General features: G+C 38.3%; 1 protein-coding gene and 1 long non-coding RNA gene across 2 annotated transcripts; one reads left to right on the top strand and one right to left on the bottom strand.

The window, feature by feature from the left end:
• agmo (alkylglycerol monooxygenase) lies at positions 1-27,234 on the top strand. The gene is made up of 3 exons (XM_015052785.1): positions 1-78; positions 1,249-1,354; positions 26,708-27,234. Exons 1-3 carry the CDS (start codon positions 23-25, stop codon positions 26,786-26,788), a joined length of 243 nt encoding a protein of 80 aa, XP_014908271.1. The 5' UTR covers positions 1-22; the 3' UTR covers positions 26,789-27,234.
• Positions 172-22,030, bottom strand: LOC106959923 (uncharacterized). Its single transcript, XR_001427461.1, has 4 exons — positions 21,934-22,030; positions 8,916-8,920; positions 6,628-6,633; positions 172-182 (listed from the first exon to the last, which is right to left on the bottom strand). It is a non-coding gene; the product is annotated as an uncharacterized LOC106959923 (long non-coding RNA).

The raw sequence follows: 27,234 nt of genomic DNA, 5'->3' as shown, positions 1-27,234 counted from the left end.
GTCTCAGTTAACTATTTTCGGGATGACCAGCTACGTTTTGCTTACTCTCACCTCCCTGGGCTTCATCATTGAGCAAAGGTGCAGTTTGTGCAGCTTCTAACATCAGCATACAGCAGCTGAAAATGTCGATATAAAATGCTTTACTTGTATTTTATGCAACTTTAGCTGTTTCAAATTATAATCTCAAACCAAAATAAATTTATGTGAAAAGTAATTGGCCATGTAATTCACACATTTATTTGGCCCGATTTCCCTTCATCACGTAAAAGAGAACCTGTCTGACATCATGAGGTAGGCTGAAATATCTTAACCCACATGTGTCAAACTCGTGGCCTGAGGGCCAGATCTGGTCCGCTGCAGCTTTTAAAGTGGCTCCAAATTACATCAATAACTCCAACAAGTATTGTTTCCACAATCCAACATAATCTGCTGGAAACCTTTGAAATCTCCTTCAGATTCATCTATTTCTTACATAGTTTTCATTTTAATTTCTGTTAGCATCGTCTTAAGGGGTTAAAAAGTCAAAACGGATAGAAAACCAAGCTCAGTTTGGAGGAGGATGCTTCTAAGACTTTGGCATAACGGCAATAGCCATTATCCAAAAATGGAGCCAACCAAAGGACCGGTGAACCGTATCAGGGTAGCCACAACATTGGAAGCCCTGCAGGGTTTATTTGCCCCTATTGTTCTCACAGTTTAACAATAGGAATGAGACTGGGTAAGCATTTATGGGAGGGCTCCAAGGCGAAAACAACTGCTTACCAAAAAAAAGCAAGAACTTTCTAATAAAACTTTTTGCGTTCCCTGTTCAGAAAATATTCTCTTGACTGGTGAAACGAAGGCCAGACTTCGTTTCACCAGTCTGCAGGTCTGCAGAACTGAGTGAAAACTCGGGACTTCGGCTCTCTGTTCCAGCCATGCTTTTTGTGAAGCAAAGCTTAAGTTGGTCAAAAATCCAAAGCACATCAACAAGTCGCAAAACTAAGACAAAATGTGAAGGTTTTACAGTGGCCTAGTCAAAGTCTGAACTTTAATGGAGATGGTGAGTCTAGATGCAAATGTTTGACGGCAGCTGTTGACATCAAATGTTCAGTTTCCATGGAAATTACTTTTCCACATAGAATTACTTTAACGGTTGGTTTTGATAGATTTTTCCCTTAAAAAAATTAAATAATTTTGTCACAGGTGTGATGAAAAAGTGAACTCAGTCTGTTACTGTTCTCTGATTTCATGCGTCTGTACCTTCAGGCCATCATCAGCCTTCTTGGAGACGATTCGCTGCGTTGTCATGGTAATGCTGATGCGGTACAGCTACCTGAGGTCCGCCTTGCCTTTACTCTCTGTCCCCACTGAGGTAAGCTAAGCTACCGGCGCTACAGATCAAGACAAAGCTGGCGTAACTAAACGCGCTGGCTTTTTTATTTCATTTTGTTTTTCTTCGACAAACCTTGGCATCTCGAAATCCTCCCTGTTCAACGCAGCCTCAGATGTTTTGGCTAAACGTTTTGGTATGTTAGGCTACTGGCAGCAGACGTTTTTCTTGATTTGCTGGCTCCAGATGATGGAAAGTTTCAAGCTGCGAAGGTTTGGCAAACTTATTGTGTTTTTCTTTTTCTCCTAACTTATATACTTAATTTATCAAACTTCTTCTTACTGCTTTTTTACTTATGCATGCAATTATTTCATGGTTTCTGCACCGGGGTCAAAGGTCAGCAACCTCTTTGCTTCTCTGCTTGGAACACTGTGGATATATATTTGTGCCACTTCAATCTCTGTTTTTTGTGAAAACTATGTTTTTACATGGAAAATAAGTTATAAAAGGTGTAGAAGAGGAAGAGAAAAACAGCAGATGTGACATTCACAATAAACTGATGACTGTACACAAATCGTTAGTTGACTGGGTGGGGCTCAAAATAATAGAGTTTATTTAGTGATGTCATTCACTCGGTGGCCTTTATTTGCACATCATTTAGGACAACATCCTACTTTGATTTAGAAGTTAATTGCATTGTGGAAAACATATAAAGAAGTTCAGAAATTTACAGGCTTCTGAGCTAGAATGATCTCAAATGCCTTAAAATGGAAACCAAACCCAAAAAGACGAAGAAAACAGAAATTACCGAAGCGACTCGCTCGCGTACTGCAGGACTCTAAAAACTGGTTAATTGTTTATTACCATGCTGTGATGGTGACATTTCAAGCTAATGGGAAAAGGGAACTATGCTGCACAGCCATCTAAAAATACAAATTGATTGAATTTGAAACAGAAGAAACAATTATTTCTACAGATGCCTACATAACATAATTGTTACACTCATGATGCTATCTACCATATCTTATTATTTTATTTGGATTATTTTAATAGTTTTGAAGCCTTTTTCTGTTATTTTCTTTATACAGTGAGTTAGATTTTTAACTAGATGGATAGAAAGTTATTGACATCAATAAGCAGAGGCGGCCCAAGCCTTTTTGGGGCCCTAACCAGATTTTAACTGGGGGCCCCAAACACCAGCATGTCGACACGTGTTGCTATTGATTTTTACCTTACAGGAGTTGCAAATAAGCAAAGATGCTCCAATTAATTTGCATTTTGAAATGCACACTGTTAAGTTTGGCATATTAACTTAAATATTTGAAAATAACATCTATAAGTTGACAGGTTTAATACTTTTGCTTTTAAAATTTGATGTGTAAAATGTGCAATTCTTGTCAGGACAAAATTAAATCAGATGGTTCTCTTGGGCGCCCTCTGGTGGTGCTGGGGCATTGCCGTGGGCCAGCGCCGTTGATGAGTAACAGAACTGTGGAGCCTTTTGGGTGCATGAAATGCATGATATTGTCTTAGTGCATCTTTAAATCAGCCGATTTTCAATGTTTCCCCATGATGTGAACAATAAATATTGGTCCCTTTAACTACAGCTGCAAATAGTTTACATAATTTTAGCCATGTGTAGCTATAGCTTTACAGATGATTGGGTTGAGGTAATACTTTAGGCTCCATCTGTCATGAAATGCATCAACAAACTTCGATTCAAATATCTCTGCACTCCCACCTTACCTCAGCTGTACAGCTGCAGTCGACTCCGATGACAGATCCACCCATGCTAGCAAAGCATATCTACGGTTCATGACGTTGGTTAAATGCCCCCTGAGATTATTTTGTCAAACAGGTGAGTCCTCTGACCCTTCAGAATATAACACCTCTTGTAAATGTCCTGAGAGAAAATAATTATGTTTGACAGCTTGTCCGGTTTCAGAGTCCTGTGTGTATAAAGACTCGGATAGTGCAGAAAATATGTTGGACCGCAAAGCTTTTGTCCACTTACGGACAGCAGATGTCAAACTCCTCCTTGGAATTGAATATGTATCTGGCAACCTAAAATAGTTTATTTGTCACAGTATTTTTGAAAATGAGTGATGTTTCCATTTGTTTCAAGTTTCTTAGTATTTCACTTTCTCTCCCGTGCACATGTGAGAATATTTGGAAAGTAAATATATTGCATAAACTGCTGCCACATATAATGGCGGATCTGTAAAACATATTTTACATAAATTCATGTGTAGTATGTGTACATTTTAAAAGGTACTAATGTCAGAGTAACAATGTTTGTTCTCATGGTGTTAGCATCTCATGCTCAATCCCTTTTTTAGACATACACTTCAGTCTTGCTTACAGTCTACAAGCAGTCAAATAATTATTGGCCAAATAAGTGAGAAAACTGGTCAGATCCCCTTGTTGTGTCATCCTTTCTAAGCATTAACCTTCATCAGCGCAGACAAACTGTATGCATAGCATAGCATGTGAAGAAGTAATGTTATCATCCAGTCATGTATGTAAATTTTATTGAGCTATTTCTTTTCCAAGATGTTCCTCATTTTTCTTAAGCACCAGGTCCTGCTGCATGAAACAGTGTTACTTCTGGCTCTGTGTTTTAACAGTAGTGTAATGTTATTTCCCTGAGTTTATAGATTTAGTTTATGTCAAACATACCCTCTGTCCTGTTACAACAACTCATTTTGGGACTCAGAATGGTTAAGACCATGGTCTTCAGCCTGGATAAGAGGAGGAGTTTCAATATCTTGACGTCTTATTTACAAATGAGGAAAAAGAGAGTGGAAGGTGAAAAGATGGATTGATGTGGTGATGAGAGAGCTGATTTATTTATTGATCTACGTTCAATCCCTTATCTATAGTGCATGAAAGGATAAGACTGTGAATAGAATCAGTGTTTTTGCTTTTATCATCTTGCAGTCTGCTTTCAGGAAGTCGTTGCTTGAATGTTAGTTGTTTTGCTTTACTGCTTTCCATACGGTTTAATGGGCAATTTAGAAACTCTTCTAAGACGTCATTAACAGACTGAAAAGTGCTGGACTATTCTTTCTAAGCCATCTGATGTTTTTTTCTATCGCATCTTGATGTTCATTATCATTTGAATAATGCAAATAAACATCAAACTAAATGTTTTAATAGGACAAACCTCCTTCAAAATGCTGAGTAATGATGTAATCACAGGCACCTGATGTTGATGTTATCTAATTTACACTTTACCAGAAACTAGGGCTGGACAATATGCCTGAAAAACATATCATGATATAAGTGCTTCATATCGGTCAGTATCGATAATTATTGATTTGTTTTTTTGTTTTGTTTTTTAATATCTAAAATATTGTCAAACTGGTGATATGACTTTTTCTATCCACAATTGTCTCTCCACATTATGAGGCACAGTGGCGAAACCTTAAACTGCTGCTGCACAAATTACTCAACAGGTTGTTGCTAGGTAACCAAAGAGTGAGTGAGTTGCTAGGTAACCAAAGAGTGAGTGAGTTGGTAGGTAACCAAAGAGTGAGTGAGTTGCTAGGTAACCAAAGAGTGACTGAGCTACTTGATGCCACCAGCTTGGCTGTGAGAGGTTGAGTGGCTAAAGCCTTTCCTCTGCCTACATCCCCCAGAATGCCGAGCAGTTCTAGATCAGAGTTCAGAAATCTATTGAATATTTTATCAGACATATTATCTATTGATATTGATCAATATGTGTCTATTGAGATATTCATTTTTATTGATTTAATCTCTGGTCTTTACTAGGAATTGCATTTTTTAAGTATCTGTTTATTTTATTATTGTCTATATTATTTTAATTCTTTAAAATGTTCTTAAAATTGATATTCACCTGTGCAAATGTACTAGAAAAACATATAACATTAAAAAACACAACCTTTTTATTTAATTCACCAATTAGTCCATGCAAAACAAAAACTACAGACCAACAATTAGAAGTATTGATCTACAAAATAACCGGATAAGAGAACAAATAACAGGAACAAAAATAAACAATGAAACAAAACAAATGATCATACTTTTAAATGGATACATTCAGAACAAAGTGTCACAATAAAAACAGCTAAATCGTTGTAACATATGTGGATTAGTGTGTATATATTTGAATCTCTCCTTTGATCGTGGCTGGATGTTTCAGCATTTAAAACTCTTACTTGAGCATCTTCAAACAGCGACGTCGTGTTCCCCCGGTGCGTCTCGGCCTGTTTTCTACCCCATGTGTGAGCTGTGTGGTCTGTTTTGTGTGAGTAAAACGCGTTTGAGCCGGGTGCTAAGTCCTGCCCCGCAGCCCTGTGATCTATGAGGCCAGATGCGTCGCCCAATTGACCATAAAATTGGCGTGCCTTTCTGGCTCTGGCAGCTCGACTGTAGATGGAGGCTGACCTCTCATTATTTGCCCTCCCTCCGCTCCAGCTGCCTCTTTTTCTCCCTGCGCAGCCCTGACTGCTTGATGTCCCGGCCGGCGTGAATCAGCGCAACACTTCTGGAAACAATTAGTGTCGTCTGCCACTAACTAGCTCAGACCATTGAGATTTGCCATCGCCTCTTTTACGTCCTTTGACTCCACATCTGGGCCGCGAAGGTGTTCAAATGACAACCCAAGGTTTTCCCACCTTTTCTCTTTTTTTCTCACCGTGAAATCTAATAAAACTGAATTAATTCTTTTTCAGAGAGCGACGCCTGAAATGAAGCGCGTAAGCAGCCAGCTGGAGAGCGAAAAGGCCTTTTGATTTATGCTGTACATGCTGCTCTGCTGTGTCACTGTGCAGATGTTTCTTTAAGCGATTCATTAGGGCTCATTTCAAGTCGCAGTACATCAGGTTTAGCTGGATAACTGTCTTGCCTGCAGGTGGGGGCTCGGAGAAAATCATCGCAATTTTATTTACAATGGTTTCTGACATATTTCCTCCCCTTTGTTCAAAAGTACAGCAAAGAAAAAGAAATTGAACCCACCCCCAAAGTTTAGCCTTCTATAAAGATATACGATTTTGAAGCCCTTTGTTGCACGGAGGGTTTTGAAGTTGCGCCAATCAATTAACAGTCTGTAGAAACAGAGAGGGGGACAATTCACATTTAATTGTGTTCAGACTCACTGTACGTTTGAAAGGAAGGGGGAAGGAAAAAAAACTACAAAAACTAGGTCGGTTTGTGGTCCTTCAAAACCAGTGGTGTGATATACTGCACCCTTAAAGCTCACAGCGGTATTTATAGTGGCTCTGGAGATTTCCCTTGTAAAGCTGCAGGCTTGACCTGTAAACCAGGGCTGCCTCTCGCTCCCAGCCGCCCACTCGCCACTCAGAAAAACCCACGTCTGCGCCACTGATAGTGTGTGAAGGAGTTACTGTGTGATTAGTCATAAGCAGAGTGTCCTTGAACCCTTATGCCAGGGGTGTCGAGCTCCTTTTCATTTTGGCCAATCATGAATGTCCTCAAAGAGCCGGTTGTGGCAGAATGTCATGACAAAACTGCATTGACATTAACAAATGGTTATGAATAAATGGTTGTCTCTGCTTTTAGTGCTTTTTAAAGTTAGATTGAACATATTTTCAAATAGTTTTAATTGGCAGTATTGCCAGGAGTGCTCTAATTTGTTGAATAAAATTATATTTAAGCACACAATTGTAATCTGGAAAATCTTTTTGTGGCTCTCTAGAATCTATAGGACCACATAAAAATATAAGATGGGCCACGTTTGGCCCCCAACCCTCGTGTTTGACATACGTTCCTGTTAGAATGAGCTGCACACATATTAAAATGTAGAAAAAACTTTAGGTACTGTAATTTTATTTCTGTAGCACATTTTCAGCAACAAGGCAGTTCAAGAGTTTTACATGAAATAGAAGGAAATACAAACAAAAGAAAGACAGAAAGGTGAAGTAGAAAACTAAATATCGGTTCCCCATGTTTAATAAGAATAAATAGAACATAGTTTATAAACTAATAGGGGTTTCTCTGGATCTTAAGTTTGTTCTGGGTTAGTGAGGTATAAAACTAAATGTTTGTTCCAGTTGTTCTGGTTTGACTTCTAGATTTGTTTAAAGCTGTTTCTCCATGTTTGGTTCTTGTTGCTAAGTAAACTAACAGGAGTTTCTCCTGCTCTGTATTTAAAGGTATAACAGGATAAATTGACATCTTATTGCAGCAGCACGATCCGACACCCAACTGTTAATTCAAGTAATTCCATTTGTGTTCATACCCCTTTACTTTTAACACCCCAAAATAAAATTATTATAGTAAATAGTCAGTTTGTGTGTAATTTATTCTCTATAAATGTAGCTTGTTCAGTGAAGATGCATTTTGAAGAACATTAGAAAACCATCAGCAACATTAAGTACAAACCTGTCAGCACATGACCTGTAGTAGCTCTGAGGGAGCTGCAGAGATCCCTGACTCAGGTAGGACAGACAGGCTGTCTGCATCCTCAAAAACTCTGACATTAATGGAAATAAAATCAAGGCCTTTCTTTAAAAAATGAGTTAGCCTGGAACGTCATTGCAGGAATATTTAATCTTGTAGTTGGGGTTTTTTTTCTCGCTGGACTTTTCTGTCAGGCAAAAGTTTTTGTCGCTCACAGACATCTTGAAGCTACCGTTAATTATCTGCTAACATACCCTTGCTAGCTAGCTAGTAAGTGCACATTTTTTCTGCCAATTAGCTTGACAACAGTCATCTTCGCCCCTTGATCACTTGTGTTTGCCAACCCATATGAAGCCTGGTGTATTCTATGAACAAAGCAAACAAAAAAAATCTAAGGTTTGTAGAAGCACAGAAATACTGCCAAACTGAAAACCAATGAAATCTCACAGCTTTTGCTGTGACAGCAGAATCCCCCAACCTTTCTCTGCATTTATATCTTTTCGGACTTAAGTGTGAGTCAAGATGGTATTAAAAAGGTCTTAAATTTGACTCATGACGCCTGCAGATACCTTATAGGAGAATCCACCAGACTAACTTGCATTTATAGAAGAATGAAGCTGTTGATGAAAGAAGAAGAGGATCCCGTTTGCAGTTTACCTTAATCCTATGACTCGTCAAATGATCAGATGAGACGAACATTAAACTTTTTGGCCGAAATACAAAACTCTAATGTGGGGAAAAGTAACACTGCACCATTCCCACAGTGCAGTGCTCCTCAGAGATCATTGCCCTGCATGTCTGAGGGATTCATGTCTCCTGCCAAATACATCACTTCAATAAGTGGGTGATTAACAGGCTTCTGCAGCACTTGGTGCAAGCAGAGGAGGTCATGTGGTTATTTGAATCAGGTGCTCTGGAACAGAGATGCATCTAAAACATGCAGGCAGTTTCCCTGAGGACCGAGGCTGAGAAGTGCTGCCATAGTGAGACATTTTGGTGGCAGCATCATGTGGTGCTGAAGCTTTTCGTCAGCAGGGACAGAGCAGCTGGTTGGAGTGATGGGAAAATGGCTGGAGATGCATTCAGAAAAATCCTAGAAGTTAAACTGAGGGGAAGCTAATCATGATTTATATGAAAACCTATCCATCTGTTGCAATGGCCCAGTCAAAGTTCAGAAAGAAATTCAATGTAGAATTTGTGGCAGCTGATGTTCAGAGACTCTCTCTGACTCAGTTTGAGATGTTTTGACACATTTTAGTCTCTACATGTAAAGACATTTCTAGTTGGGATTCAGTATTCACAGTTTTGGAACCTTTTTCCAACTTATGAGGAAAATGTTATTATTTGGGTTGGTGGTTGTTTTGAAATAAATATCTAAATTATTCTTTTTAAAATGCAGCTTGGGGACCGGGGCCAATCCAGCAATGCCATTTATTGTCCTGGACTTAACCTGTGATTCCATTAACCATAAAACTGCAAATTGAAATTATGAAAGTAAATTCACGTAATGGAAATGCGTCAATTAAAAAAAAAAAGCAAATGTTTTTTGATAAAAAGTTTCTGCACAGGATGAGATGGTTTTTCAGCCATATTGAAATAGACAAATTTCTCAAAACCGCAATGGAAACTTTCTTTTTTTTTTTCATCACGAGTCACATGATCAACAGCTGGATGTTACTACTGGCAGAAATGACAAAGAGGACGACAGGAAGTGATAGGAGGAGGGATTTTTTGTTTTGTTTTTGTCAGACAATGTGCAGCTGGCTCCACCACAGAATGTGTCATTCAAATGAGTTGAATCTCTTCTGTAAAATCGCCGACTATAGTTTCCCCAAAACGCCACAAACGTAGCCGCTCCCAAGGATAAAGGGCTGACGTCTCCTCTGATTGGCTGATAGACAAGAGCCATGGCTGAAAAATGAGTATATAACTGTTTACGTCTGTCACTGCCATTATTATTAATGACTTTTTGCGTGAACAAGCTTATTCACATGTGATTTTACTTTCATTTCTTATTTACAGCAAACACTGAAATTTCAGATTTTTTTTTTTTACATTAGCAGATTAAAGACAAACATTTCTTCACATTTGTAATGTAGCTGCTGATTGGCTGTTCCTGTAGGACTGAGGCTGTAAATGTTTCTTCTGTTTTATTGCCAAGACAGTTTCCACTGTGTATATTAATACATGAGGTATATTTTGTGTTTGAACTATTAAAATAGGAGGTTATAAGCATTTTTATGGGGCATATTCAGCTATTCATAATACTGGGGGTCCAATTTATAGACATATTCGCAAAAATCTTGCAGCAAAAATAGTTTCTACGTCTTGACCATATTTTTTATATTTTGGACTTTTTTCCGTCAAGTTCCTTCCACTTCATCAGTAAGTGATGCTTTGAGTCATTGAATCCTGGTAATAAACAATTTTTCAAGCCACTAAATTATTAAAGACCACAGTTTTCATTTGAGGCAGCTATGAAGTATCGGCCGATCACCGATGTCTGAAAATTAAAGAAATCGGCACCGATGAAGCTGGCTCTACAAGCTGAAACATTTAGACTCCGTTTGACTCCAACCTCAAGTGAACAACAACAAACCAATTTCAAATCCTAATTAACTAAACAAAACCAGATCATTTTTATATTTAACGTGATGAGTAAATTCATCGAGGTGAAACTGGGTGTAGCAGGACGGTAATTTGTTTGCAGAGCCGTTGTAGTTTATTGGATGGTAATCTCTTGCTTTAATTCGAGCCAGTGGGTGTGTGTGAGGGCGCATTTACTGCGATAGTCTGTAAATGTGGTGGCATGCAGGTTGTAATAATGTAACCCAGGATGGTGTGCTGTGTGGGCTCCTGGTTTTGCCTGAAGGCGCGTGAAAACAAGCTCTGCAGCCGAGCGCAGACACCGTGCATTCAGCAGCAACTTCAGAGCATTTTCTCTTAAATGACCACTGGCTGTTAGTGAAGCCGCAGCAATTTACGAGGAGAGTTCATAAAAAATACACCTGTCTTTGGTTGAGAGAGAGAGAGAGAGATGGTGTTTCTTGCATATTTATGCTAACAATAGATGAACCATTACTTAACTTCGAGAGTTATAGCCACTTTTATTGTCTTCCTTGTATTTTCTTTTTTAGATTTCCCCAAACAGAATAATTAAGAAGGCTTGGGCTTGTTGTTCTTTTGTAATTTACTGAATTGCTTCCTTTCAATCAAAGAATTTATGGGGTGGAATGGTGCCTCATGCAAATTAAACACTGCAGGCAAAATTAAAACAATGAAATCCTTTTTATTTCAGAATATTTATTAAGAAAAACCTTTTCAAACCAGGATTTTCCATCTTTTCATCCCTGTGCCTTTTTCCAAACCAGAACCATCTTTGACAGTTTAAAATGGAAAGATAAACGCTTCCCAGCCAAACGCAGAGGTCACAATAATATTATTAAAGTCATACCTAACACAAAGGCTGCACCTCAGCACCAAAGGACTTTATCTTCAACTTTATCTGTCTCTAAAAATGCCAAATCCCACCCTGTGTTTTCCATCATGCCTGCTGACAGGACTGCAAAGGTCAAAGGGTTTCTGTTGTCTGATCGTATCTTTTCCAATCACTGAAACTCAGGTGTGAGAGGTTAGCCGAGGCTCCCTTTTTTTAGAAAGCAGGAGTGAATAGTAGCAAAAGGCAGCGCTGAGGTTAACGGGCTCCTTTGGAGCTGTGGAAACTCGGTGAGCATGACATCATTTGAGAGCTCACAGGAATGGAAAGGAAAGGAAATCTCCTCCCAGGGAGAAAATGGGAATGGAAGAGGGGGGCTGAAATAGGAACGCTGAGTCGGACTGTTCTGGAGTAAACAGCGGGGTGGTTCTGCATACACATACTGTGTGAAATATTATCAGACAGCGTGCAGGGGTTCGTGCCCGTCAAAGAGTAACCGCTCGGTTTATGCTGTCACACCATTTTCCAGGTAGAGCCACGGAAATCCAGCAGCAAGTGGCCTTTTGGGAGTTTTTTAACCTAATTTAGTTTGGCTTCTGTGGAGTTATAGTCTTAATATGGCCAACTCTGACTTGCTCTTAATTTGTCTTCCTCTTTTTTGTGCTTTAATTCGCACAAAATTCGTCCAGTTTTTCAACGCAGCTTTGGCGCTACTGCTTCAGGCAGATTGGGCCTGACAGAAACTCCTTTGAAATGCACATAAAGCAGAAGCTGCTTATAAATCACCACAAATGATTAAAGACGTATTAATATCCAGTTGAGAATTTTGCAAATTTTTATTTGCAGAAAATCTATCAAAATGCTGCTGAGAGCAGGCTTGGCCACTTTTCTTTCCACAATGTTTCCAGCTGCAGCATCTTGCCTGAAGTGAGCTGGAAAAAGTTTCTTGCTGCCAGGATCTGCAGGGCTGTGGGGGGCTTCAGACTCCGAAGGACTTCAGATCCTGTGTTGCAACATTTTAAGTTATTAATGTTAGACAAAAACTGGAGAAAAACAACTACATTTCCCCTGTCGGCCTGTAAAAGCTAAAATAATTTGTAATTAAAACCATAAAATAAACAGAATTTAATAGAAAGCATTAATCAATTGAAATAGATCAGACCCAAATCATAACAGTTGAATAAAATGTGAGCTTATTGAGAGGCACAAAGTGAAAAGAAAGATAACGAATCAACTTTAAAACTTTGTTTTCCCTGAAACATGTCCTGGGAAAGATATCTGAAAACCTTTAAAATAAATCCATCCTTTATTTCAGTCGCAATGTGTAAAACTGAAAAGTTTCGACAAATGAATCCTTTAATAGGATGTGGGTAACGGGGAGAAAAAACAAACATATGAAACAATTATCCCAACTACATTGTTGAAGCAATATTCATCAGCAATCGCTATAAAATAAATGTAACATGTTTTCAGTCCAAAGGCTTAAAAAAAAAAAAAAAAAAAAAAACACCCAACCGTTTTTTTTTTTTTTGGCAAAAGTTTTTTTGGTGCCTGGAAAATGAGCCTTTTCCAAAACCTCAGGATTAAGTCTTAACTGCACCGTCACCTGGCAGCCATGGCAGAGCTCCAGCACGTTTGGTCAGCTGGTTTTACCACTGTATTCTTTGTATTCTTTGTACAATGGCTGCTGGAAAAGGCAAGTGTTTTGTTGTTGACTTACCTCTTGCTGCAGTCAAAGCTTTTAAGCGCTTGGCTGTGCAGGAGGCTCTACTTCTTGCACGGTTCTATAATTTCACATCTGTTAGCAGCCATTTGTAAAGGTTTGCTCATCAAATGCCAAAAGATGGAGAGTAATGAGACACTAGAAGTCCTCAGTCGGTCAGGACCCCACCATGCGGTCCTCTTCAGAAGTTAACCTAAAAATTCAAGATAATGATGAGAAAGCATCTAGATGTCAGACATTTGAAACCGGACTTCAAATTAAATGAAAGCAGTATGTTGGGGTATACACCAGCTGTTGAATCTGATTTTATTGTCATTTTATCATTTTTTAAATTTGTTAAAAATGCTTACGCATACGCTCAACCAAGACTGGGGGGTCATGACCTGCATACATTTTTATTTTGTGGGTTGGAAGCTCTGAACTTTGGGAAAGTTTGCTCTGAGCTGTTTTATATGAAGGAGTGGATTCGACGAGAATGTTTACATGTGTGAGTCTCTTACAGGGTAGAAAGGGACGAAACTTTGTGTGAGACTGAGATGTTGATACTGAATTGCATTGTAGAACCCCATTACTGGACGCTTATTTAACTTTTTTCAGATGTTTTTACTTTTCATTTTGGCTTTTGTTATATTTTCTTATTACAAATATATTTGTATGTTTGGAACCAGTAGTAAATTGTAAGACTTTTAGGTTTTAGTTTTCCAAACATTTTTGGAGGGCATCTGATCTTGAAGTGCGTCAACCAAGAACTTTATAAATGAAAAGACTGAAAACACTTAAGTTGGATAATGACTGAACAAAAACGTTAAAATCAACCTTCATCTATGTTCACTACACTCCCCAAAAACATCTTGTTGAGGATTTATTTGACTCAGAGGTCCTCGCCCCTCCCTCCGCAGACATCCCCTTGCTGAAAAATCAAGGTGGGATGTTCATCTGCTTTGTGCTTAGTTAATTTTCTGCTTCATGATCGCTCCCTCTGCCCTCCTGAATGTCAGATCTCTTTATTTTCTAATCTTCCAACCTTAAAATAGAAGCTCTGATCCTGTTTCAGACGACCTACTCATTGTCTTATCCAAATAAACCGCAACTTCGCAATCCATCTTTGTTTACCGGTTTTGTTGCGGTGCCAGTGCCTTGACTCGCGCTGACAGAGACGAATGAGCCGATTGTCGCTGATTATCATCATTGGACTACCCAGAAAGCCACCCATGCGGCAGGAAAACAAAATGACTTCAAGAACATTTGGCCCCCAAACTTTTCAACAACTGAGGCAGCTAGCGTTCTTTTGTATCAGCAAACAGATTGCAGGAGTCTGGAAAGATGTGTCACTAACAGGTCTTTGGAGTCGCATCACACCTCAGCGATGTCTCCCCTTTGCTCTATTTAAAAATGCTCAAAATATTCATTTTTTCATTTTTAAAACTGGCTATCCCACCCCCAGCGGCAATAACTATTAATTAGTGTTTACAATAAGTGCTGATAAGTATTTTTAACATCATTTTGTGGGATTTTAGAGACCCTAAGAGTTGGACTAGCTGGTGTGATTTGATCATTATCCAATTGGTATGAGTGTTGCCTTGCAGCAAGAAGGTCCTGAGTTCAAATCCCAGCCTGGAGCCAATTCAAAAACATGATTATTAAGTAAATTAGTCCCTCTAAATCTACAGAAAAATCAGAGAATAAGAATTAAGTCTGGTAAATTTTGAGCTCCTTTCAGAATGAGCCTCTTGTCACTTTAAATCCAGATAAGTTGGCCAAGCCCCCAACTCAATATTTATGCTTGCACATTAAAATGGCTGCAAAAAATGTGCAATTATAAACCGTACATTTTTGAAAAGCAGAAGTAGAGCCACATGCACAACCAACAAGAAAGCAGCAAGTGGTTTCTGAAAGTTAAGTCAATAACAAAACATTTTTCTTTTTCAACCTGTCCAGCAGCATGCTGGAACTCATCTGAGGTTGCTAGGTAACGGCCTGGGCTTCACTGGGGTTGCTAGGTAACGGCCTGGGCTTTACTGGGGTTGCTAGGTGATGGCCTGGGCTTCATTGGGGTTGCTAGGTAACAGCCTGGGCTTTACTGTGGTTGCTAGGTAACGGCCTAGGCTTCACTAAGGTTGCTAGGTGAGACGCAGTGCCTTCTGATTTGTGAACTTACATTCTGAAAGTTTTTGCAACATTTCAGACACCAGAAAACATGAACCAAAGAACGACTGGGTGTTTTAAAATTAAGGGCTTGGACGGCTTTTAGAAGCAAAAACGTGCAAAAATGTTTTTGTGGTAAATATGAGACACTTGTGTTCTTTTAGTCAACAGTAGTTTTAGCCTTGGAGCTCTCCCATTTATTCTTTTTTCTCTTTATCGTTGAATCCAGTCTTTAACCGCATCAGAACTTTAGATGTTTGTCCAGGTTCTTTGTGACCTCCTGGATAAGGAATTGATTTGTTCTTAAAGAACTTAGGTTAGCCGACCACTCTGGGAAAGGTTCCCCATTGGTCCTTGCTTTCTCCCTGTGTGGATAATGATTCTCTTTGGGGTCCCAAAGCCTTAAAATTAGCTTTGTTTCCCTTTTCAGACTCATAGATGTCGATAACTTTGTTTCTTTCCATCAGGTTAAGAGTTATTGTTTCTGAATTAAACTACTTCATGTTGCCTGACTGTGATTTATTGATTCAGCAGGTCTGATGGCAATTATTCTGTGTCCAAATGAATGGAAAATACAGCTCTGGAAAAAATTATCAGTTTCTCTGATTTTACTTTTTATAGATATATGTTTGAGTAAAATGAACTGAACTCCTGACATGTCTCTCACATTCAAAGCAAAAATCTAGTGTTTATTTGCATAAAATGAGAAATAGTCAAAATAACAAAAAAGATGCAGTGCTTTCCTCAAATAATACCTCAAATAATGCAAATGCCCCCCAATTATTTCAGACAAAAAAATAAATAAATAAAACATACTGTAAATGCAATAACACTGAAACACATCACTTATTTAGTGACTGGGTTTCTCAGATTACTTTGTCCATTATTGAAATGTGTTTCTGAAACATTTAGTTTGGTTAAAAGCAAAAAGAGAAGAAACTGATTAGGAGTGAAATACTTTTTTGCAGATCTTCTTTGGTTTCATTGTTGTTTTTTCTGCGTTTTTGCAGCACACTGTGTTCTTTTCTTTACCTCTGTTTCGCCACCCAGGCATCTCCGGTGGATGATGGGATGCAAAGTGAATTCAAGGCGCATGAAAATGGACGTCCTCTGGGTTTTTATCTCATGTTTTCAATGTGGCGTGGTAATCTGCATGAGCTGTTGTTGACCCCCGCATGCCGTCCTCTAAGAGACACAAAGTACACCCCTGCAAATACCAGATGTTAGCAGGAAAAACATCTAAACAACTGTAGCATTTTAAACTGGCACACCATCAGACTGCGCTGTGTTTTGCTACACTTTCACATGAAGCCACTGCTGTTTAACATGTGTTTTGTCTGGCCGCCCCATGTCCGTCTTTCTGCGTTGAGCGCGTGGGAGTGTAACTGCGATATTTCTCATGGCAGCGTTTCAGATGGAGCTGCACGGAGCCTCTGGTGGGACATTAACCTGCTCAGCGTATCCTTCCTGAGTCTGCCCGCCGCGCAGGCTGTAGATCTGCTCGTAATGAACGCACAGGAAGCGCTCCGTGTGTGAACAGGGCTGACAGAAACTTTTCCACATTACCCCTCAGCCTTTTTAAAAGGATTTAATTTATGGCGATTATTTCTTTCATCTGTGCATTGCTAAAAATGGAAAGTTTTTGAGCTTCTCTTAAGTAACTTATGGTGGACTTAACAGATGTTATGTCAGCTTTCTTTGTTAGGAATGACCCGTGTAGCTCTGCAGATTATTTGCTTGTGGTGTGGATGGATATCCTGGTCATAAACTTTCTGCTCTTTTCTGCAGCTCTTTTTGCTTTAGGCCATTTCCTTTAATGACTACATTCATTTCTCTCCATTTTCAGTAAAGTTTCTTGGTTTTTGATCTGAATCATCCCCATTTCTCCACATTTTGCTTTTGAGCATTCAGGATTTCCTGTAATCTTTGAAACCGGTTTCTGAGGTTCTTTCTTCTGCTGCCATTCTTTCATTTTGAGTAGAGAAGCGTTGATCAGAGCCTGCTGGTCCGATTTGAGGCCTCCAGTTTTTGTAAAGCATTGACCTTTAAATGCAGAGTGTCCAGTTCAGTTTCCTTTTTATTGTAATGTTCTGGCTTCCTATTACCTCCCGAAAGGTTTGCACTCACTTCCTGCCTGAATAAATGTCTCAATATGTCAAGAAAACACAATTTCTTCACAAACTGTTGGTCTTCCTCTAACTTTTCAAAACAACTTGTTGCTGAAAGTCCAAGTCTTTCTCACTCAGTAACACCATCCACGTTAGAGAATGTGAGTGGAGCGTCGCATGTGATCAGAAAAATGAAACTGATCCAGCTGAAAACGGCCAAAGCACGACACTACTAGAGCTAGTCCTGGTGGAACTACAAAATTGATATTAAGGAATTATTGACTTAAAACAAGCTCCTATTTCCTGCCGAAAAGTTACTTGTAAATTATTTTTGTTTTGTTTCAAGTGTTCTAAGATATCTGCACTAAAAACTAAAGTATTTGGTAAGTGTTTGTGTTTTTGCTGTGTGGTTTTACACTTTCTGTCACTTAAACTTTATGCATCAAAACTCAGGGTGCATTTTTCAGGAACTATTAAGAAACATACTTCATATTTCCACAAATTCAGCACAGTGCACCCACCCACCTCCGCAGTGCATTGTGAATTATCTTGCAGTTCAGTTCAGGCCGGGTCTGGTGGACTGTAGGCAGCCATATGGAGAGGGAGCTCTGGAAACATCCCATTGCAGGTCATATATCACATGTCTGACAGCAGCCATTCTGCCTTGTTTTCATTTCAATCACGAGTGCAGCTGTGCTGGAGAGCAGCGAGGTTCTGCGATGTTAACCCACTGAAGGCTGGAAGTTTATTGCTGCTGGTACTGAAGTGGGTGTTTGCAGGATCTGCGTCCAGCGGCGTCCAGCGTTGCTCAAATTAACTGGATGTTGCCAGATTGAGTTTATAAATGTTTGGTACTTTCAGAGTAAATATTTTGTAGGTTATTTTACTTTAGATGCAGCTACAAAAAAAGTACCTCAAAAACAAACCCATCCTTTTCCACATTTTGATAAATTTGAAGAGAATATTTTCCACATTAGCGGCGTAACGATAATTGTTCAGGAGACAAAACGGGTTCACAAAAAAAAAAAATAAATAAATTTTAACAACATTTTGAAGCAAACTGCTGTCACACAGTTTCTTCTCTTGTCACATTTAGATCTATTGAAAACACTCTATAAACACAAACGGATTCTGTGGAAGATGAAGTCCTAGCAGATATTGTGAAATAACTTTTGAAGTTCTAGTTTGAATAGTGTGTATGCGTTGGGATCAAAGGTGTCAAATTTCTCCTGCTGTGCTAACAATTAACTGTGCTCTGTATAAACCCTCAAGTGATTAAAACTAGTCCAAATTTAAAGTTTATTTCAAGCATCCAGTATGCTGAGGTTAGTGAAGCGTCTGGTGTGAAATAAAGTGTCATTGCTACAATATTTATTTTGAAGCAGTGCCAGCATACACGTCAATTTCAGCCAAACCTGCAGCTGATCAAATTGTTTTACTTGCAAAATGAGGCTTAAACATTATTTTCCTGACAGATGTAGTTCAACATGTAGAGTGAAATAATTTATAATTTTTTATTAACAATACAGTAAAGGTTTCACAACTCTTATGTTGCCTTTTAAAGATTGGACAGCAAGACTTGTTAGTGCAGAGTAATCCACTCCAGCTTTGTCTTTGTCAAACATTAATTGTAGCCAAAAGAGTGGAAGAAAAACTAAACATTTTTTGGTTTATGTTCTTTTCAAAATTTTAATTCCAGATTATCAAATACTATTCAGGATTATAATCCTGGCTCGCCTGCTTTGCTGGACAATAAATTGTCCCAGAAGTTATTGTGATAAATTATCGTATTATTGTTTTGAGAGCATTTTCAAGTAATATAATGGTAATAATGGGATAATAATCTAAGACCACATTGTCAAAGATCAATAAACTTTAAATTCTGATGAACATCTAACACTAAAACTTTTTAAATATCCAAAATAAACAAACAAAACAACAGAAACAACAAATAAAATGAATTATGGAGTCTCTGTAAACACAATTATCCTTCATAAAAGTGAAGACTTTGTCATCCGGTTTTTCATAGAAAAGAGAAAAAATACTGAGCTCATTATAATTTATCATGTAATGAATAGGTTTATTGCTTATTGCGACAGGGCTGCTGCCCCACATTGCAGCATAATATCAAGAAACATGACCAATCCTTCCTTTACCTCTGAAGCTTTTTCTCTGCGCTGCATTACAGCCTCTGACCACAGACTCTCCCTGTTGTAGGAACCTCTTTCAGAAACCACATACTTTAGGCGTTTTGCATTACAACTCTTCGCTAACCTCCCTCTGCTCAAAACCAAGTGAGTGTGAGTCGATGTGCTGACCTCTCCTCTTTGGAAAAGATCGCGGTGCTTATTTGTGGACGATCAGACCTGCTTCCTTCCACATGTAATCTGTCCCACATGGACTTCCTCAGAGCGCATTAAAATGTAGCTCAGGCGGAGGATAAATGAGGAGCGACGAACAGAAGAAAAATAGGTGCCCGCCGCGTGCGGCTTCGAGGGAAGCTCCTTGTCATGTTCTGCTCTCCAGTTTGAGTGAAACATGATTTGCACGGTTTTTTGCCGGGTTTTCGCTCTTCTCTCCATCGTTGTCCATCACCAAAAAAGAAAATAAAAAAGACACGGCGCAGCTTGTCGTTCTGGAAATCTGTTTTGATTCAGGATGTTTGGACTTTTAACCACTCATGTTTGATTTGAATTTAGTGGATTTCATCTAATTTTTGACGAAAGTGTCGCGATCTTTAACTCTGACATCTTTCAGGCCCATTTGTGAACTATCGATTAGTAATTATAGATGAGAGATATTTTTACTGGAGAAACCTCTTTGGTTTTATTGAACCTTTTTTTCAATGGAGATCTGTTAAAATTGATTTTCTTCCACTATGTGATGCAAAAATAATTACTTTTTATTAAAGCAGAAAATGGAAGAAGGAAAAGTAAAAAAAAAGTTCTTTTTTTTGTTTAAATTGTCATCTTTGTCGTTTTAAGTCTAAATGTATTGCAAAATACTGAAATTGATTAGAACCATGATAACTAGGTGTAAAAAATGCACATTCAGGATTGAATAGCAGTAGAAAAGGTCATATGAGTAATAATGCATTTTCTGTCAAACAGGAAATTTCATATTTTAAAGTTTTCCTTAATTATTTAATTTACCTATACTATAAAATATTAGTTACGTATAACTGATGTGCATAAAAAATACAGATATTTAAGAAAATACTATAAATATTTTGTCAAAGTTACGTATTAGTTTTACCAATCATAACAAAAAAACAAAAGCGTCTCTAGTATACGGCTAAGTAGCGGCCAGATATTTAACATATTTTAAAATGTTGCTGCCAGTATTTTACTGTAAGTTAGAAACTTTTCTCAGTGTTTGAAATAACGTTAAACATCTATGAATGTCTATTTTCTGTTTCGTTGTCTATTTGTCTTACTTGGGAAAAGCAAAGTTACGAGTTTTTGATAAGTAAAAATAAAACCAGAAATAAATGTATTTAAGAGATTCTGCTTATGTGCCAGAAGCTTTTTGAAATCATTTTGATTTAATAATCAAATTTTCTTTTAAATAAAAAAACCTCATAATGACTTTTTTTCTTCAAGTCCATTCGAGTTCATCTGCAAAACATTTTTACATAAATGCTAAAACTGCAGGTTGTCCTGTGAATGTGGCTCAGTGTCACTAACGGAGAAATCCTCCATGTTTTAATCCGACTAAATCCCCTCGGCTTCTGCGGCTCATCGATCATTTCGCTCCTGTTTTCTTACAGCAGGATCTCGGACCAGGTACTGAGACGTCAAACCCTCACAGAAAAACAGCTGCCGTGCCGAGAAGAAGGAGGAAAATAGCTCTTTTTGTTCCTTCCTTCTTTCTCCTGTGACGGACAGCGTTCGGCTTTTGGCTTGGGCTGAGATGTAGGATGCAGTTTATGGGCCAGAACTCAGCGAGGGGTGGAGGCGAGGGCTGTTTCTGGCAGAGACGCCCCCTCCCTCGCCCCGCTTTCTCCGAATAGCGGAGTCCCCCACGGCTGCAACCCCTGTGACCCGGTCGGGAGAGTGTCAGGAGACGGGACCCACTACTTAACCTCTGAAGTCACATTTTTAACATCATCCTGAGACCGGCAGCATTTCACAGGTCTCACTGTTTTGTCTCAGCTGCTGCCACACTGAGCATTTTCAAACTGAATTTATCTGCATCAGTGGTGTCCACACTTGTTGCCAAAATTGTAGACGCAGAATAGTAACAGAACAGAAAAAACAACCTAAAATCAAGCAAATAAAGTAGCTGGACATTTATTGTAGATTTTTACGACATCATGTTGCATTGGAAAAACCAAATTTCCACCAAAAACTGAGAAAATTTTGTGATTTCTTTTGACATTTTCTAGAAAAATCTTCAAACAAAAATTTTTGACAATTAAAATTCAGAAATTTCCAAGTTTTTTTTTTTCCCAGAAAATTTCTGATATTAATGTGACACTTTGATTTTTTTCTATCAAACCTCATTGTTTTCTGTAGAAAATTTCTGAAATCACTCTCAAAATTTCTGAGGGTTTTGGCAGGAATGTTCTACTTTAATTTTGCAAGTTTGCTGTATTAAAAGAAAAACAGAGTTTTAGTTTCTTTTTGGCTCAGTTGAATAAATCAGGATTTGGGTCACTTTCCACTTTTCGTTTGCTATATTTAACCACGTTTAAAAAAGAATTTGGCTTTTCAGTAAATCTCTCTTAGTTTCACATTTTGTTAAAAGTTGGTGATAAAATTTTACCAAATTTTGTTGTTAACAGTTTTTAAGTCTCCATCTGAATCTATGGGCCAAAATATACGAGCCAAATTTTTATCATTTTTTAATTGCAGTTGGGGGCCACACAAAGTCAGTCCAACGGACACAAACGGCCCCTCGGCCGCACTTTGGACACCCCTGTTCTATATGATCTAGTTCAGAGGTTCCCAAACTGTGGGGCGCGCCCCCTACGGGGGGCGCCGTGTCATTGCGGGGGGGGCATGGGAAGCCGTCTGGATGAAAAAAACAAAACAAAACATGAACACTGTATGCGCTGGGTTTTTACCTTAGAATGGCCAACTCTCTGTTATTCCTGTCAATTTGATACAGTAGAGGCTTCCACACTTCCCATATCTGTGTCACTTTTATCAGCAGTTAAAACTGTTTAATCCGTTGTTAACATGTTCTAACCTGTTTTCCCGAGCCGCCTTTAAACGCAACATGAGCGCTACGACGCTCGCGCTGGAGGAGACCTGCTGCTGGGCGGAGCTACGTAGGTTTGTGTTAGAATCACCGCAACAAACCAGCAAAACGCAAAGAACTTTTCACAGTTTTTCACCCAAACTAACCGACTGAGTTGAGTAAAGCTGCTGGATGCAGGTAAAGTTAGCTAAAAGATGACTAGCTAATATCAATACTGAAACTTAAGCTTAACAAGTACCTTGTAGGCTACCGATGTTGGTGTCTATTTTCAGCTACGTACATTCATTTTGCCCCCAAAAAAGTCGATGCCCCCTCACCCCCCTCACAGGCCTCGTTTCAACCAGACAGCTATTTGTAATACATGGGGGGGGGCGCAGAAAATGTTTGGAAACCACTGGGGGGGCGCAGAAGAAAAAGTTTGGGAACCACTGATCTAGTTGATCTACATCTAGATGATCTACATGATCTAGTTGCTTTTATTCAAACAAAAACAGTTGCAGTTTAGGCAGGTCCAAATTGCCTATAGATATAATAATTCAACAGTGACCTTTGTGCCTTAGAGTTTATGTATCTTTATTACAGCCAACATGTCTGACACACTGAAGCTTGAAGCAGATGAGCTACAGCAGCAGGAGACCACACCGGGCGCTCAAACAGGAAACTACAATTTACACAAGCTTAGCAAAGTTCAGCCGTAGCAATTTGTAAAAACATAATTTGGTTCATTGAGTCTTAATTTTAAGCACTATAATTTTCATTAGCATATCGTCACCTTGGTAAAGTAATGACCTCTAAGTATTTTGCCAAAAGATTTTCCCCTTTTTTGCCTGAAACGTATCAGGGGACAAAAAGAGGTTGTGATTTTTTCTTTTTTTTTTTTTTTTGCCAAAATCACTTTTGGCTAAAATGACTTCAGCCATTACTTTAAGAAAGTGATGACATGGGGGATTAAGGAGATTTTAATTCATCTTTCTGACCTTCAAATAAAATATAACTGTAACCACACATGAGCCAGATATGAGCTTCAAGGTAGGCCAGGGTTACATTTTTTTAATATCACTATAATATGTATCTTTTTATGTTTTTAATACTTACTAATTCCCACAACAGATAAAACGTCTATATTCAACCTTCCACACCAAAGCAATACAACAAAGTTCAGAGCTTGAAGATCTCCCAGGATTCCCTGTTTAGCAATGTGAAAGTTTTAGTTTGAAGATAGACGTATTGTGCATTTTCATATATACTAAAATGTACAACACTTCCAAAAGTACTTGATCCTCCACTTCACACACATGTAAACTTGAGTCACGTCCCATGTTAGGAAGTCCAGCCAGTTGCACTGAGCTTCTGATTTTGCTGCAGTCTAGAACATGAGGCGACAGTGGACAATCGTTTGCATTGTATCATTAACTCTGCAGTAATCCCTCTTACTGAGCGTAGTGACAGGACAGCACCTCCACTGGCCAGGGGTACTCTCTATGTTACAGAGAAAGTGAAAGACGGTTGCTTCACAATTGCAGTATTTTCATTTATTGAGGAAATAAATAAAAATCAAACGTGGATAAGCTTGTTCTGTCAATAAGTCATTAAAATTCACGGCAGCGATGAATATAAACAGCTACGTGAGTTCATAATGCAGCCATCAGAGGAGACGCCAGCATTGGAACAACAAACCCCTTAACCTTGTGAACGTTTGTGACGTTTTGGGGAAATTGTAGTCTATTTTACAGAAATGCTATGGATTCAACACGTTAGAATTACACAAGATTTTATGAACTGTGTGATGCTGTGAGAGCTCTGATGGAGCCAGCTGCACATCGTCTTAAAAGAAAGACGAAATAAAAAATCCTCCTACCAATTCCTGTTGTCTTCTTTGTCGTTTCTGCCAGTAGTAACATCTGGCTGTTAATCATGTGATTCAAGTCAAATTATCAAATTATGTTGACTCGAACAAATAGAAGCCATGAATAAACTGGCAAAACCAACTTTGGAAAACAATTTTAGTCGCTCAGTTCAACACTCCTGTACCTCACTTCCAACGTCCATCATGGCCCCTGGATGGTTAAGTAACGTAGCTGCAAAGGGTCAATAGCCAAACCTTAAAACTGCTTAACTGCAATTACTTATGCACATTTACGAGAGGGCCTTAGCATAGTGTCTAATATAACAGTTTTAACTGTTAAATAATAATTTTTATCCTGATAAACTTAAATTATCATAACAAATATTAACTTAATTCATCCTCAATGTCTGAATAAACTAGGACTGAATTTAGGTTTCTTCAATGGTCAGAAAACACCTACCATAAAACATTTGACCAAAAAAATTTGAGTTTTTTTGGAAATTGTTTCCATTAAGCAAATTTATTTTTGGCAATTTCAAAATGCTTAATTGTATGGTTAATAAAAACACAGGTACTGTTAAACTGATGATCTCTGCCTAAATCATTGTTCTCCAGCTAATCTGAAGACAACGTGAAATGAAAGCCTCTGTGCAGAACCTCGCTGATGTGACCAGGTGTTTCCACTCTGTTGACTGTTAAACATTTAGTAGCAAGAACATTTTACGACTGAGCTTATTGCACAGGTGGCATCCTTTCACAGAGCAACTCGTTCTTCCACAAGTGTTTGCAGACTAACCCTAAGCTGTCAGGAAATTCAGCAATATTCTCTCTCCTCTTTCTGAAATATTTATTATCAATAACAGACCCATATAGCTTGGATAGAAGAAGAGAGGTACCAATCACTCTTTTACATAGAAAACCATGATAATGCTAGAGATTAGTTGTGTGTACTACTTGCCTAAATAAAGTAGCCAATACGGGCTAGCTAGCTGCATGTGCAAATACTATGACTAAATACTAGCCTACCAACTTTCCCACATTCCCAAAATTACTGCATACATAAATAAAAAGGAAACAACTAAAGGAATCTACAACTAAATTACAAGTAATGTTCATTCTGCACTTTTGTTTCCAACTTTCAGCAACTGATTTCTGGTCTTCAAGCTAACAATTTAATGCATCCTTGATTATATGAAACGTATTTGATTTTTTAGAAAACGTTCAAGCTTTTACAAACAGCTAAAATATGAATAATTGTTGCGTTTCCATTTAAATCCCACCAGATCGCTTATAATATTAAGTGACATGGAGCAGTGGTAATTTTACTCAGTACCAGCCCAGACCTTAAAGTAAATCTAATTTTTTTTGTAAAATACCGAACCAGATTCACATAAAACAGACTGAATGTCAACATACTCAAATGTGTATGTTTTTCCACCACCAGTCTCTGCAAAAATAATAATAAAAAAAGATCTGGTCTTTATCAGGTTCCAAAATTATCGAATGATAACTGTAACACATAGCACATGAAGTTAAATCCTAAACCAAGTTTAAAATAAAATTAACTATTTAAAAAGTATAAAGGTGCCTAAACACTAAAGATGTTTGATATCGCTTAATAAACTGTTATGTTCTTAAAGAATAATATAATGTTCCCAGTAGACAAATTGTGTATTTTTGTACCATAGAGTTTCTCAACGGTTGGTTTTTCAGTCATTTTTGAGGTTATCAAAATAAGGAAATGGAAACCAAACTTTCTACATTTGTTTCGTTTTCTTGTTGCACCAAACTCACATTACGTAGCTGCTCCATAACTGAGGTTTGTACAGAACCAAAGTTTATATGCACCGCTAAGCCACTAAATCTGTGGTTCATGGCTAAAACGAGACAGAAATCAAACTTTCTATGGCTGCCGTTTTACTTCTTTGTTAAACCGTAGCAAACGTTGTTGATTGAATGGTGTTTGAATGTAATTCGTGATTTTTGTCAGTAAATAGTAAAGCAAAAATGACAGAAATGAATTGGCTTGAGCAGGTTTAGCCTGTAATATGATAAATATTGGTACTTTTAAAAGTATGCTGCTCTTACATTTTTAAAATATGTGTAGTTACTTTGTATTATGGAATTTGCATATTGCTTTTAGATATTTATTAAAAATTGAAACCCAAATTACTTTCAACTGAATGTAAGACCTTTATAATATTGTGAGATAAATGGAGTGAATTTTAATGTAAACGTTAAAGTTTGTATACATTCAGAAGTTTTTTTTCAGCTTTTGTAAAATCGTATCGTAGAGACGACCCCAAACAAGATAAGCAAAGAAAGGACACAAAAACAGAAGATTATTTCTTTTTTTGTCTTTTTTTCTTCTGTGTCTTTCCTTAACTGAACAGCGATTTAAATCTCCACCTTTGCTGCTCCATAGATTGGTGCCCTGTTTGTCGTGAGTCGTCCTCTTCCAGTTTGACATGGTTCTGGTTTCAGCGCCTCGCAGACGCGTGCTGGTGTGAAACGCCTGCAGCTCTAACCCTCTGTTGGTTTTGTTTAGGCCTTTGTCTCCCTCTCGCTGCTCTACTGGGCCCTGCAGAGCGTCTCCCAGCTGCTCAGCATCAAGAAGAAAGACGACTGAGACACCGACGAGATCCAGGAAGAACGGGGACGTCTGGATTCAAAGGATTTCATCTTAGCATGTTTTGATCTGTCAATCTATTAAGTTGTAGTTTATTAGGAAAAAGAAACAGAATTGGTTCAGCTTCTGCTTGATTTTAACCTTTTAATGCGCAGCTGCTTCAAGCTTGTTTATAACAAAAGCTTAATTATGTAAATGAGCCATTAACAAAGAGAAAATAGGCTGATAATTTTGCCAAAACATTATTCATTTTTAGAAGTATTATGTTTAAAATGTCACTGCTATCATAGGTGCTGCAGTCCACAGTGAAGGACCAATAAATCCCTCTTATCAGAAGAGTGCTGTTCATACTGAAGCTGTTCATTTCAAAGCTAGAACAGAATTGATGCTCAACGATGTACAGTCCGTTTTCCATTTCTCATTGAAATAAAAGTACTTAAATTCTT

The sequence above is a fragment of the Poecilia latipinna genome, unplaced genomic scaffold (genome assembly GCF_001443285.1).
Source record: "Poecilia latipinna isolate Pla-1442-1.1 unplaced genomic scaffold, P_latipinna-1.0 Scaffold1133, whole genome shotgun sequence".
NCBI classification, from domain to species: domain Eukaryota; kingdom Metazoa; phylum Chordata; class Actinopteri; order Cyprinodontiformes; family Poeciliidae; genus Poecilia; species Poecilia latipinna.
Note: the sequence above shows the minus strand (reverse complement) of the source record. Positions and strands in the feature narration are given on the sequence as shown.